Here is a 14,248-nt window from a genome sequence, read left to right as displayed (position 1 = left end):
CTATGCAATAACGACGATAGTGAAAATACGTGCGGTAACTGATGGTCAATAATTTAGGAGTATAGATACGACGTGTTTAATCGAACAGTTCTATAATAGTGCTAAATTCAACTCCGTCTTCTACATCAATTAAAAATAACATAACCAAAAGAACATTTAGGAAATATTTAATAAATAATGAAATATGATATTACGAACTGTAATATTAAAAACTTATGTACACAAAAGTATAAGTAATTGATAGTATAAAATTGAGATTATTACACATATAATTTGACTCAGTAAATTAATTGAGAAATATAGGATAATAGACAATAAAGTGTGGTGGTAATTCTTTTAATTTTTTTGAAATTTTTACCTTACTTTTACTCTAATTTTCGTCTATACATAGATTGCTTTATTTCTTTTTAACAAGAAAAATAATATAAAACAGTGTTAGACCTCTTCGTCCAAATTTCTATCTATCAATGACTTCTATTAAACTTTATAGATTGCAGTGTTTTATTTCTTTCATCGATAAGATTTTAACAATAAAGATTTATGCAAGACAAAGGTACTAATTATATAAGTCAATTTAATTTTGCTTATTATAAGATTGACAATTACAGAACTTAATCTCTATTGAAATTACGATGGAATTAAATTGTCAAATATGCTTGTAACTTGTTTTTGACATTTAAATTCATCTTTCTTTATACAGAAAGGATATTTTGATGGGACAGAAACACAATAATCTCCCACTATAGTAGTATTATAGAATATCTTGTTGTCCACGATAATGCAATTGGTACTATCAGAACAACCAGGCATGATACTGCAATAACATTAACAATTGTAATAAATAATATGATAGTCGCAAAAAAACAATCAAAGAGTACTTATACAAATAAATAATTCTAAGTAAAAATCGATTTACGTATTTATACATACCTAGGAATACCAATTCTATTGCTGAAAAAGAATAAGTAATAAAGTAGAATAAATAATGTACATTTGATTACAATAATGCAGCTTTTATTATTTAATATATATCTTATAATTGTTTTTAATTTGATATTATAAGATAATTTCTAACCCAGAAAATTCACAAAAATTTAATTGATCAAGGAGAGGATAGAGTGTACTCTTGTCACGGATTTTCTCCTTTAACATTATGTATCTACATTAAAAATAAGTTATAACAATATGTATAACAATATGTTCTAGCGTTTTATCAAATAAATTTTGTAAATAGTTTTTAAGATATGAAATCCTTAATAATTATGTGAAAAATTGGATTTCGATGAAATGAATTTTTACATATAATTCAGTTTATGATGTAGCGAACAAAAGTATTATAGACACAAGAATCAATAATAAATAGTTTTTAAATTATGATATGTCAAAAGTGTAAAACTTGCATTTATGCACATAACATTTTTTATATAAATAGCTCAAAAGTTCTCCATTTGAGTCCTGTATTTATGATTACCTTTATCACATTATAGCTATATTATATGAAAACTAATTTATTTTATCAGGATTCGTATAATACTTGCGGGATTCTTTATTCATAGATTATTAAAAAAAAATATACCATTTACAAGGCCTATGTAAACGCTCAAACACGAGACAATTTATTTTTATATAAATGTATAGATTTAATATGTTGAAAACGATAAAAATCCATGAGAAATTCACTATGTCCTCTCTTTGTAAAATCAAACATGCTCTTAGTAAAAACATAAAGCTAAAGAAAAGAAATAAACAAACTTACTGTATAGGAACACCAGTAAATACACAATCATCTGACCACATACTAGCCAAATACATGATGCATATATTATGTGAGCAATTGACTTTCAGCGAACCCATTATCTGGTCTGTAAAACAAAAATTTTTACTCATAATTAATATCTATTAACTATTGTTTTTGCGACATTTTCCTGTATATTAAATAATTTATTTTCAAATAAATTAAATATTATAATTACCACCACATGCTGGTTGGTTTACTCCGTTATTGAACCACAAATCGAGATGACCTAGAGATTTCTGTAGTCCGAGAGCAGATGTGTGAAGAGCTATGACACGTTCGGCGTCTGTGTCAGAAAATCTATCCTCGGGACCGTTAAGCATGAAAAGAGGTCTCGCAGGATCGGAACCAATAAGAAGCGGAACTTTACCATAACCCGATGTCTGGAGATTTTTTGCGGCAAAGCTACTTATATGTGCACCAAGACTGTGGCCTATAAGTGCGATGTTTTTGAATGGAACGCTGCATGTATCGCATATTGATTTAATATAGCTAAAAGAAAAATTTTATACTATAAATTAAAAAATGTCGCATTTCTTATTCAGTTAAAATTATCTCTTGATTGTCATTACTTTTGTTAAAATACAAATGTGTAAAGCTAAACCTCAATAGGTGGTACATTTTTTTTACATATTACATATTACATTGATTATCAGTATTACTTAATTTTATTACGGTGTTATCATAGTATTTAGAAAATTATTTAAATCGCAACAAGAATTATTTAAATTTAAATTGATGTTTGTTTTATTTTTTTAATTCAATATGACATAATATCGCAAAATAGCCATACCTTGCCAAGTAATTACCAACTTCACGAGTGTTATGTACTGCGAAGGGATATTCTAGCAGATTTATAACGTTTGGGTCATTATAACACGCTGCGTCAGACCAATCTAGCGAAAATACTGCATATTGTTTCTACGGAGAAAAAAAAATTCTTTTACTTAATACTTTAATTGTAAATCTTACAATATTTTTATATTATTTGTACAATATAAGATTTTGAAATTATAGAAAAAAAATTGTGTTTGTTTTTGAAAATAAAAAAAATTACCTTTAACAATTGAAAAATAACAGCAGATAAGTTATAATTGGAATTATTTGCAACAAATCCATGAGTCGTAAAAAAAATTGATGTAGAGGAATTTAAAAAATTGCAGGATTCGTTTACTTGAACAAATTGTCCATTAGGAATATCGCTGTAAAAGTGCGAACATTTAAGCAATATGAGAAATAAGTTAATAATGAACACTCACTTAAGTCTTTACCTTGTATACAAAACTATTGAGACACGTTTAACACCTAAGATACATGAAGTTGACGAATCGCCTGTAAAATTATTTATGTAAAAATTGTCATTTGAAGTTTACTTTGTTTACGTTATATAAATTTAACACATGTGTCATCTAAATGAAACTGAAAACAATTAGTTAAATGCAAAAGAAGATATTGATGATTTATGACGTTGAAGAGAATACAGCAAATATACAATAATATACAATAAAAATTCTCGCGAAACATTTCTATATAAAAATTGATATAGCATTAGTAACCATAAATTATAAATCTTCAGAGAGAAATGCGCTAGTTTTTGGTGAAAAATCGATTATTCTTAGGAGTATACTATAATTAATTTAGACATATAATTTAAAACGTATACCAACTTTCGTTTACTGACACATCATTATTTTCTGTCATCTGCAAAAAAAAAGTCTGTAAGAGTACTCATAAATAGTATATTCTTTCAAATATAGTATGTTACTTAAAATCATATCACGTAATAAATATAGATTGCTCATTTCTATAAAATTGTCGTTATCAGTTTAGAAAGAGTGAGGTAATTTGATTCGTATCGCTCACTCTTTCTCTAACTCTAAAGTATTGAGTTGAAGAGAGATAGTAATACGATCCAATATATTGCGTTGTCTTCTTACAGGAGCACAAATATGCTCTGTGCAAAGAATGCGCAGTTTATGTCTATTACGTTTGCTTAAAAAAATTAATAAATCACTAAATATTTGAAATGATTTTAAGACAAAAAAATGTAGATGCTATATTATACATCTAAATTTAAAACTATTATTATCTGTTTCAATATCTAAATTATTTCTCATAAACGAATAAATCAACATTTTGTTCTTCATTTCATCTAATCGTCAAGTTCAATAAAAATTAAAAACATTTATTAAATTTATGGAAATTCTGAAAACTATGATTTCGGAAATTTCATAAATTTAATAAATGACTTTAATTGACTGGTATGAACACTTAGAGAATTACGTGATAGAATATTATATCTAGTTTAATGTAAAACTACAAAGTTATTATCAGAGAACTTTGCGGAGTTTACTAATCGATTTTAAAAAGATGCGCAGCAATATAATCCGGAAACATTTTTAATGTACTTATAGCATTGAAAATTAGATAAATTAAAAAAGTAAAGATTTTAATATTTATTTTAGAAGTAAAATAAAGTATATTTACCGCATGATCATCGTTTGTGTCAGTCGTGGCCGTTATCGTACTAAAAAGGCCACAGAATAATATAAGAGATGCTGTAATCGTGATCAGCTGCATCATTAATAAGTGAGAAAGTAGATCTTTTGCCAACTATTATCTGCAAAATATAACTTTGATAAAAAATAAAAATGAGAACAAGAATGTTTGATTCACAGAAAGTTAATAGATCGCTGTTGGCTGTTTTTGTTTTTTGTTAACCGCTAGGGAGATATTTATATGTCGTGCCATTATTAGTTACATGACGATTTATATGAAACTGTAACTGTTGTAAATTGAGAATTAATATAATCAGAAATATAATTATATGTGTAATAGAATATATGTATAATAGAACTTTAGAATATATGTATAACAGAATTTTTTTATAAAGTAAACAAAATAAGTTCATATTTATGTTTTTACATAACTTGCTTTTATATAATCGCTCTGTACTCTAATTAACTTTGAATTCTCTAATTCTGTTGCATTTTCAAAAAATAAAAAAGGACACAACATGTGAACATTATCAATCAATGACAAGTATTGCAATGATACAATGATACACAGTAGATTGAAACATCGAAATTAGTGTATATTTTTCTTATGCAGCAACTCGACATTTCATAATATCTTCCATACATTTTAAGACATAATTGAATTTAAATAGATATATTAAGTGATTGGAATTATATTAATGATAATAATATAGACTTTTTTGTAAGCATCTATTAATACTCTGTCATTATAAAAAATATAAAGGGATATTTATAACGAGCATTTTCAGGCATTTAGTTTTTGTAAATATTTAAAGTAAAAATATCTTGAAATTATATTTATAAAGAAACGAGCAAATGAGAGCTATTACATGGTTGTTAAGTGTAATTTGTTTAATTTGTTTATTTTTTACGACATTTATATAAAACAGATGACATTAAAATACAATAAATCTAATATTAAATATTGAATAATGGTTTAGTCAAGGTAACGTTAAAATACAAATAAATCAATTTTAAAATCCCTACATGAAAATATATATTACAATAATTGTGCGTTCTGTGTTTGAAAGACAGGTGACGTTAAAATACAATAAATAAGATATGATATACAATGAATCTAATATTAAGCATTGAATAATGATCAAGGTAACTTCAAAAAACAATATAAATAAATTATAAAACTCTTACATGAAATATATATTACAATAACTGTACGTTTTTTTAAAAACATATGATTATTATAATAGAACTGATTGAAGATCAAAATATATCTATAGCGAAAAAATTCTGTGTTCGTCTGTAAATTAATTGCATTGTTTTGTAACTTTATGTGTATTATTTCAGAAATTTATAGTCTTTTCCCTAAAAATCTCTTTCTATCTAACTGATCTAATATATTCACGTTCTTCCAATCAATTTCGTGATTGTGACAAAATCCATGCTCGGCAATGACTGATTTATATATATATATATATATATATATAAATCAGTCATTGCTGAGCATGCATTTTGTATATATATATATTCGTAGGATTAATATTTTTATATTGATTCTTATGTCAGAGATTCTCATATTTAATTTTCTTTTAGACTGCCTCATGTATGTTGCGTCATAATCTTTACATGATATTTTATAAACTACATTTTTGTTATTTATTATAGTAACGGAAAAATATCTTTCTGAGTCTTGACTATTTTTCCTAACTTATTAAGACTAAAAAATGATAATTTGAAATTAAAGTCTTTTACTATGTTAACAAATTTTTCCGATATGTTAGGGATACATGGAATTGTAAACCACCTTTGAATCACCATCTTCAATATTTCCATTATCTTTGTTTTTTATCAGTTTACATTGAAAAGTTTTTTCAATCTTAATGTTATTACGTCAAAAATGAATTTTAAAAAACAGTCATTATTCAAGAAAGTGTCAATAATAAAAAGAAGATTCTCTTGATGGTATCTAGATCTTATCAGTCAAAAAACTGAGAAAAAAAAGGAGTTCAAAAAATTGAAATGTTGAATCACTCAAGTTCGATGGGCTTCTTCATTCTTCAATTTATATATTTTTTATCTTTAATTTTTAATCAATGTATATATTATCCTGAAGATAACTGAAAAGAATGCAGCCGACACGTCGACAATTGCTTAAGTTTTTGTATAAATCATGAAAAATAATTAATTAAACAAATTACACTATTATGAACCATATATAACTTTTTGCCCATTGTTTTATACACATTTTTGTTAAGAAAAAAAGCTCTAATATAATTTTGTTTTGTTAATTATTATATATTTATGCTTAGATTTTTCAAATATGATTAATTTTTTATATACACTTCGAAGAAGTTATATAAAATTTTACGAAATATATTTTCTATCTATATTTTTTGAAATATATTATGTTTGAATAACAAGAGTAATCAAATAGAATGAATGGGTAAATAGATGATAGCCAATATATATGGAATTGAGATCTCTCTTATCATTGCATGCAAAAAACTATTAAATGTATCTGATTAAATATGTACAAATGGACAAGGTTACAAATAAGAACTTCGTTATGTAATTTCAAGTCGAACAGAAATGTTTCATCAGTAATTTTAGAATTATAATATTATTAATGTTTGAGTAATAAAGGAAGAAAGTGTCAATAAATATATATTAATTGATTCAAAGGGCTTTGGCATGATTATTCTACAGTATATTTTTCATGACTTAAGTAGAAATATCACGACTTTATTTTTTAGCCTGTTCACTGATTTTGATGTTCCGATCTGTAGCATTCTTCCCGATGGTACAAAAAAAAGTTTCTGTGAGAGTCTACAATATTCTATTTTATAAACGGTCATTAAGAGAAAAATGTATTAAATTTTAATAAATACCTGTTTAAATAGTATTAATATAACATTTATTTACAAAACAGATATATTTGTTAAATAAATAATAATAATAATTGAATTAAATTAATGGTTCTTGTATTAAATAAATACATGTTTACATTTAGTAAATATGTAATTGATACTATTCAAACACAAATTTTTATTAAAATTTAGTACATTTTTTCTCTCAACGTGTAAACGCACAACGTGAAACTGCGTGCAAACCCGATTGTACAGATCTATGGTACTATGAAATAATTATTCTATAATGTTTCTTTATCGCATCACGAAGAGACTAATTATTTGACTAATTATTTGATCGATATTTTTCTGTCACAAAGTGGCGCCAAGTATTTGAGCCCTAATAAATGATAATTTTGGGCATACATGCCGTAAGTATTTCTATACTGTTAAATGACTTTCTGTTTATTATATCAAATTTTGTATAACATATGTGTAACGCGAAATTTATATCATTCGTTAGTAATTTACAAGTTCCTTGTAAATGTAATAATATGGAATATATCACGCGTTTAGTTGAATATTCTTCCAAAAATAAAGTAAAGCTAATACCTGAATATAATGCAGCGAGAGTTGAAGCGTAACAATATCAGTTTATATGATATGTCTTTTCTGCACAACGTCTTTCTGACAAGTGACGCTTTAATAATAATGATAAATAATGATAGAGAAAAAATACAGCTGGAAAGATAAGATAATCAACAACTAATATTTTCAAGAAGTTTTCGCATATCTCGTCAAAAATATTGAAATAACAATTATTTAAAAATTCTAATATTAGTATTATAACTTAATCTATCTGCAGTTATTTTATATGGATCATTTCTGAAAAGATCTCTTTTTATATAATAATTTGTTCCACATCAAATATCTGCAATTTTCTCAATCAAAAGTACGTGATTAAATTCAAAATTATATGCTTACTAATAACGGCTAATTCCAATTTTAAGTTATATCTGTGTTTCTTTATTCGTTTATTAAGTTGTTTCTTCGTTTAGCTTACGTACAAAATATTGCATTCCTTATAGTAAACCTCGTAACTCATATTATTATTATTTTTTTTTTTAGAGGTTGTTCTTATCTTTTTATGCTTTTTTATGAACTTAGTTTATTAACTTAGTTTATTAACCCATCTGTAATTTGCTATATTTTTGGATTTATTTATAGATAATGTCATCTCAGAAACGTTCTTGATGTGTGGAAAACTTTTTATTATTCGCCAATGCTTCATGTTCTTAAATGCAGTAGTCAATAAGCGTAATACCAATATTATGTATTAATTTAAATTATCTTAGAAACCATGATTTGGAATAGAATACATGTTTATTAAAATTTTTTTGCTTAATTAAAACAATCAATATTATCCCAGTCCCTTCCTCCTATAAATATATATTTTTCGCAATAAATTTATTAAATAGTTTCAACATATTAATATTATTATAATATGATGCTTGTTGGTAGCATCAAATTATTAAATTGCTTATCAATTTAATTTGCAATTGTTAGAGTAATTTTAATTGCTGCGTTTATAGTTCGGAAAAACAATTCGGCGCGCAGTTTTAAAAGATTACAATATGGTTTTAAAAGATTACAATATATATATATGCAAGTATATATATAGTGTATATTAATAATTCAAAATCGAATTATTTAAAGCAATGAAAATCCAACTTCGACTATAATAAGCATTTTTTTAGTATTGACTGTATTTTTCACATATGCGATCTAAAATAAAGATTCTTAATATTTATTTTATCTAATATTTTTTATTTAGTACTAATCTGTTTGCAAATTAAAAATTGTAACTTATTTCTACATTTTATATTTATAAATGTTTAAGGAATTTTATACAATTATTTTAGTACTTTCTAATTTTTTATACGAAAAGAGAAGATTAAATTAGAGAATCTCTCTTTAAGAAAGAGAATTAATAAATGAACCAAATTATTCTAAATATCAATTCAATATTGCAATCTTGATCGCAATATTAATGAATTAAAATTTAATTTTGTTAAATTTTATAAATTATGTTTTGTAACTTTAATAAATCTGATATTTATTTTCAATAAATATGATAATTTTCACACTTTTTTATTTAAAAAAGAAATCAGATTTATATGAAAAATTGATCATCCTTCAGAATTGTAATTGTAACGACTGATATAAGATTTGACGCCCGGTGTATAATAAATAAGTAGAGCCATTGTTTGGTTTATTTACGTTGTAAAACCGGCTATTATTCAGAAAATAAAGTTTATCAACTTTGGCATGCGAATACTAGATGATCTCGTATCTAACATTCCTTATCTTTATCTGACACATATTATATGTGTAAGAGAGATAAAGAGAAATAGACTTCGTCGAACATTTTTAATTTTGATATGAGTTACATAAATAACTTAATCGATATTACAATAATAACAATTAAAAATAAAAACGTAAATTAGAAATATGTTGTTACGTATATTATTTCGCTGAAATAATCCGCCCATGCTTTGCGAGTAAACACATTTTTTTTACTATGCTTTCGTGCACTCACAATATAGTAGATAATTTAGCATTTATTGTTACGAAAATATCTATAATAATGATTTAAAGTATAGAATTATATTTATAGAAAGAAATAAAATAAATTTTCTTCTCAAACAGTCGCTTTCTATACGCAAGAACAAATTCTTCAACATTCATTAATTTTTTCTGATTGTCCACAAACAATGATACACTGAAGCGAACGAGTGTCTGTTTACCATAAAGAAAATATGCGAATTAGCATAGATTATTCCACGTTCGTTCTACACATATCTGCTTGTAGCTACTTACAATCCTAGACCTATCTGGTACACGGCGTGACAATTTGCATAAGAAATTCCCACGCCGGATAAATACGAATGATGCACAGTGAAATTATGTCATCGTCGTTGGATCGCCGACTCATTTTATCATAAATCTGGCGAAAGCTGTAAAATCAAAGTCAAATATCTCGTTCTTTGTCTTATTAGTTGGAATTTTTTCTTCACAACGAAGTTATGTGTTTCAAGAAAAGCTGGCAAATAGTTTTCTCGAATACGTTCAAATATGTATAGTTACCATTCTTTTTTTTACAAATATAAATTTTATCTAATAATTATTCGGAAATTTAATTGAATTGAGACTCCTACCTATTCATTACAGTTATATTAGATTGTAACGAAACAAGAAATTATGTAAATAAAATTCGTACAAAGTATATTGAAATATAATATTTTATTTTGAAATATAATATTTATTTGAAACAAATATATTTTCTAATATAAAACAATATTTCTATTTACATGTATTTTTATTTGACAGAGACACATTTGTAAAATATACCAAAAACTTTCTTTTTCTCTCGGAAATAAAATGATTAATAAAATATTTATTTCAATTTGATAGCTGTCATATATATCTTTTATTTCATTTGTTGGTTGAACATAATTCAACTCCAAACACATATTTTTATTTATAATAAATGTATATGTATATTATATACTTTTTATTAACATCATGTATTACGCATGTACATATTTACTTAAGAGCCTCATATTTTATTTGTAATTGTATTTTATTTATTTTTCAATTAACTTGTTTATTCAGAATTCTGATAAAAATTGGAATTAAAATAACAAGAAAAAATGTTCATATGTTCTCTGCGTAGATGTAAGAAAAATATCCTTTTAATACATGATAAAATAAATTTTGCGTGTCAAAGGCTGATGCAATAGAATAATTAATATGCAAAACTGAATAAACAAACGCGATTATTATTTTTAATAGTCTACATGGTATAAATAGACATAATAGACGAGAAATATCTCGTATTATCATATGGTACGAGATTATATCATATCAATCAAGCTAGTATTTATGTAACGACGTATATAACTTATTATTGTAAAATCATCCACGTGTAAAGCATTAGCCTGTTATTATCATTTTTGCATAATGAGAATTCCTTTTTTTTCATATTTCAGATATAAATAGAATCGAAGAGACAAATAGAATATATGAATAGAATATATAAATAAGATTAATAGAAAATAAAGAGATCTATTATACGTATTTAATTAAAGCGCCATATGAATTTGTATACTCTTGAACAATATTTGCTCGAATTCTCGCTAGATGTTTTATATTAAATTATTTATTTATTTTGTGATTTAGTTTTTTTTATAAATATTGTATAAGAATAAACAAGAATCTAATAAATAATTAACAGTGGCATTATATTAATGTTATATTTTTTATTCAACAACGTAAATGTAATATATGATACACGTTGTATGTAACAATTATATTGTTAAATAGGAAATTATAATATTGTTGTTGAAATTATAATAATGTTACCATTAGTTACTATTTACATGGAAATAATTTAATATAGAATTTAATGGGACTCGATGATATATAATGTATTGGACCTTTCTTTTTCTCTTTTTGTTATTTAATAATTTTGTTTTTAACTTATTATTTAAAATCATTAACATATTACACGTTCCTTCTATTGAATGATTTCCGCATTCCTGTATTACATGCAATGAATTTAAAAATATTCAAACAAACAACAAACCCGCAATTTTTTTTAATTGGCTCGGTAATCACTACTATTTTTATTATTGCTGGTATCATTTTAATCTGCTTATATAAAGCAATATAAAAATCTATTTTTTAAAGAAAAGAAAGAGAGATAAAGATCGGAATTTCTTCGAATTTCTTCTCGAAAAGATCAACGTGTTGAATATATGACCTGATTTGTGAAATAAAATAGCTCTTTGTTCGAGATTTTCTACGACTTTTTACATAAATAGTCAAGTAGCTCCATTCTTGCATTTTTGTCTGGGAATCACATATCTTATATGAATGAAAAAAATGATACTCTTGGAAAATTATGTTGCTGGAAAATTCAATTCTTTGCGAAGTTCTATTGCACTGATGTAGCGTGAAGAAAATCTCGGCTGGTATAACGTCAATTATTTTTGTTCGCAATCAAAGATCGCGATTTGACATGTCAATGATATATAATATAAATATAGAATGTTAGCTTAAAATTTTTTCCGAAAATTAATTTAGACATTGATGCGATTAGTTGTTAAATGATTTCTCTCTTCTCTTATACATTGATTATGTTTAGAGAAAAAAAAAGCAGAGAGAAAACTGATTAATTTTCTCTATTAAATGCAATCATTCCTTCTCTCTTTTTTAGTACATGGAGATAAATTTGAAGAAATATCATTCGATGACTACACCGAGAGAATTTTCTTTTAAAATTTAAAATATGGTAGTTGTGGTATAATACAATATTTTAAACATTTTTAACATGCACTTTAATAAAATTTATTTTATACTTTATTGAAGTTTTATTAATGAATGAAAGAGATTTAAAATTCTTTGAAATACCCACAACCATCATATTTTCAAGATAAATTCTAAGAAAAAATTCTCTCTATATACGTCTCGCGAATGAAAACAACATGAAGCAACAGCGACACGTGGCTTTACTCTCATTGAAAATTATTAATCAAGTTTTATTATAAAAAAAAAATCAGAATGACTCAATGAAGATCACCACGGAATTCTTTGCATGTTTTTGCAAACAGATGACTAACAAAAGTACGATAGTAATCAAGATATGATTGAATGGATTTATAAATATTTTTCTAAAATATTCATAAATATAATTTTTGTATTAATTAATTAAAACATAAATTTTTGAAACTTTTATGGAATTTTCTTCCGTAAAAGTTTAATAGAGGTGGCAATGGATTTACGGGTTATTACTGTGATTTATTATAATTGATTTTTATTATAATTGATAATTGAATCACGATTGACGATGATAATTCGCAAACCTTTTAACATCTCTAAATTATAAACATATTATTCTTGGTCGAAACTTATCAATAATTAGATATACGTCTAAATATTAAAATTTATTTATATAACATTTAATTTTTTACGATAAACGATTTAGAATAGATTATTAAAGATTTATTATGAAGAAAAAAATAACATATATTTATAAATAAGTCTAATTTGTTTATACAATATTTCTTCACTGATTGTCAGAGAAAAGTGTTTAATATTTGTGAATATATAATTACATGATAAAATAATTATGGTTCCATTTTTATATATTATTACTGCTATATAATGTTAATAATAATAATTATATTTATAATTCTATATTTATAATATCAAAAGAATATAGGGTTCTCAATAATAATTTAGTTTATTTACAAAGACAATTATATTAGATTGACTTTTGAAAAAATTCAATATAGTCGAAACTCTAAATAAATTTTCGAAATAAATTTTGAGCAGAATAGCATCGAAAATGATGCTGCACATGGAACTCCAGATGTATTCCACGTCAAATCAGCTTTGAGATATCGTTATTTTTAGTTTTTTTTTTAATATGTTGACATATTTTATAGATAAAAATATGAGATGAGTACGAGTTTCGCGAAAAAAAATTTAGATTTTTTGTGAATATTCATATTAAAATTTTTTTTCGCGAAACTCGTGTTTCATCTGTACTCGATTTTTATCTGTAGAATATATCAGCAAATTTAAAAAAAATTGAAAATGATGTTTTAAAGATGTCCGGTTTGACGTGGAATGGTTCTTCAATGAAACGATGTGTGACCTTAATTTCGCTCCGTTTTATCACGTTATTATTCATATAACTTTATTTATTGACATAAATACGTATATACAACGTTTATCATCCACTTATTAACATTGCTAAAATGCTAGCACGCGAGCTACCGTTATCTGATAATATTTATGATCATCTCATAATTAAATAAGATTACTAAAAAATATAACTCCAATTCATTAAATAAAATTGTTGTTTATCTTTAAAGAGATAAGTAAATTATGCGTGTGACGATCAATGTGTCAGCTGTGCAATCTGTATAACCCATGTAAGATGACATGTACGACATCTCATTATAGAATAAATTTTATTAGGTGTTGGAATTAATTCGTAGCGTTTTACAAGTGATGGGAAGTACTTTCATTAATGTATTTTT

General features: G+C 24.9%; 1 protein-coding gene across 2 annotated transcripts; it reads right to left on the bottom strand.

Annotated features, from left to right (window-relative positions):
* Window positions 1-483: 483 nt before the first annotated feature.
* LOC105150580 (phospholipase A1-like) lies at window positions 484-7,846 on the bottom strand. Of its 2 annotated transcripts, none has more exons than XM_011063764.2 (10): window positions 7,749-7,846; window positions 4,283-4,415; window positions 3,463-3,496; window positions 3,067-3,127; window positions 2,853-2,997; window positions 2,589-2,716; window positions 1,974-2,287; window positions 1,757-1,862; window positions 931-951; window positions 484-814 (listed from the first exon to the last, which is right to left on the bottom strand). In XM_011063764.2, the coding sequence occupies exons 2-10, from the start codon at window positions 4,376-4,378 to the stop codon at window positions 628-630; spliced, it is 1,092 nt and encodes a 363-aa protein (XP_011062066.1). In that variant the 5' UTR covers window positions 4,379-4,415; window positions 7,749-7,846; the 3' UTR covers window positions 484-627. The 2 variants fall into 2 exon arrangements, with proteins under 2 accessions (XP_011062066.1, XP_087260595.1); XM_087404469.1 differs by having other exon boundaries at window positions 4,283-4,428; window positions 7,749-7,835.
* Between the last annotated feature and the right edge of the window lie 6,402 nt (window positions 7,847-14,248).

Source organism: Acromyrmex echinatior, chromosome 3 (genome assembly GCF_024713525.1).
Source record: "Acromyrmex echinatior isolate Ae372 chromosome 3, ASM2471352v2, whole genome shotgun sequence".
NCBI classification, from domain to species: domain Eukaryota; kingdom Metazoa; phylum Arthropoda; class Insecta; order Hymenoptera; family Formicidae; genus Acromyrmex; species Acromyrmex echinatior.
This window is presented reverse-complemented; position numbering and strand designations above follow the sequence as displayed.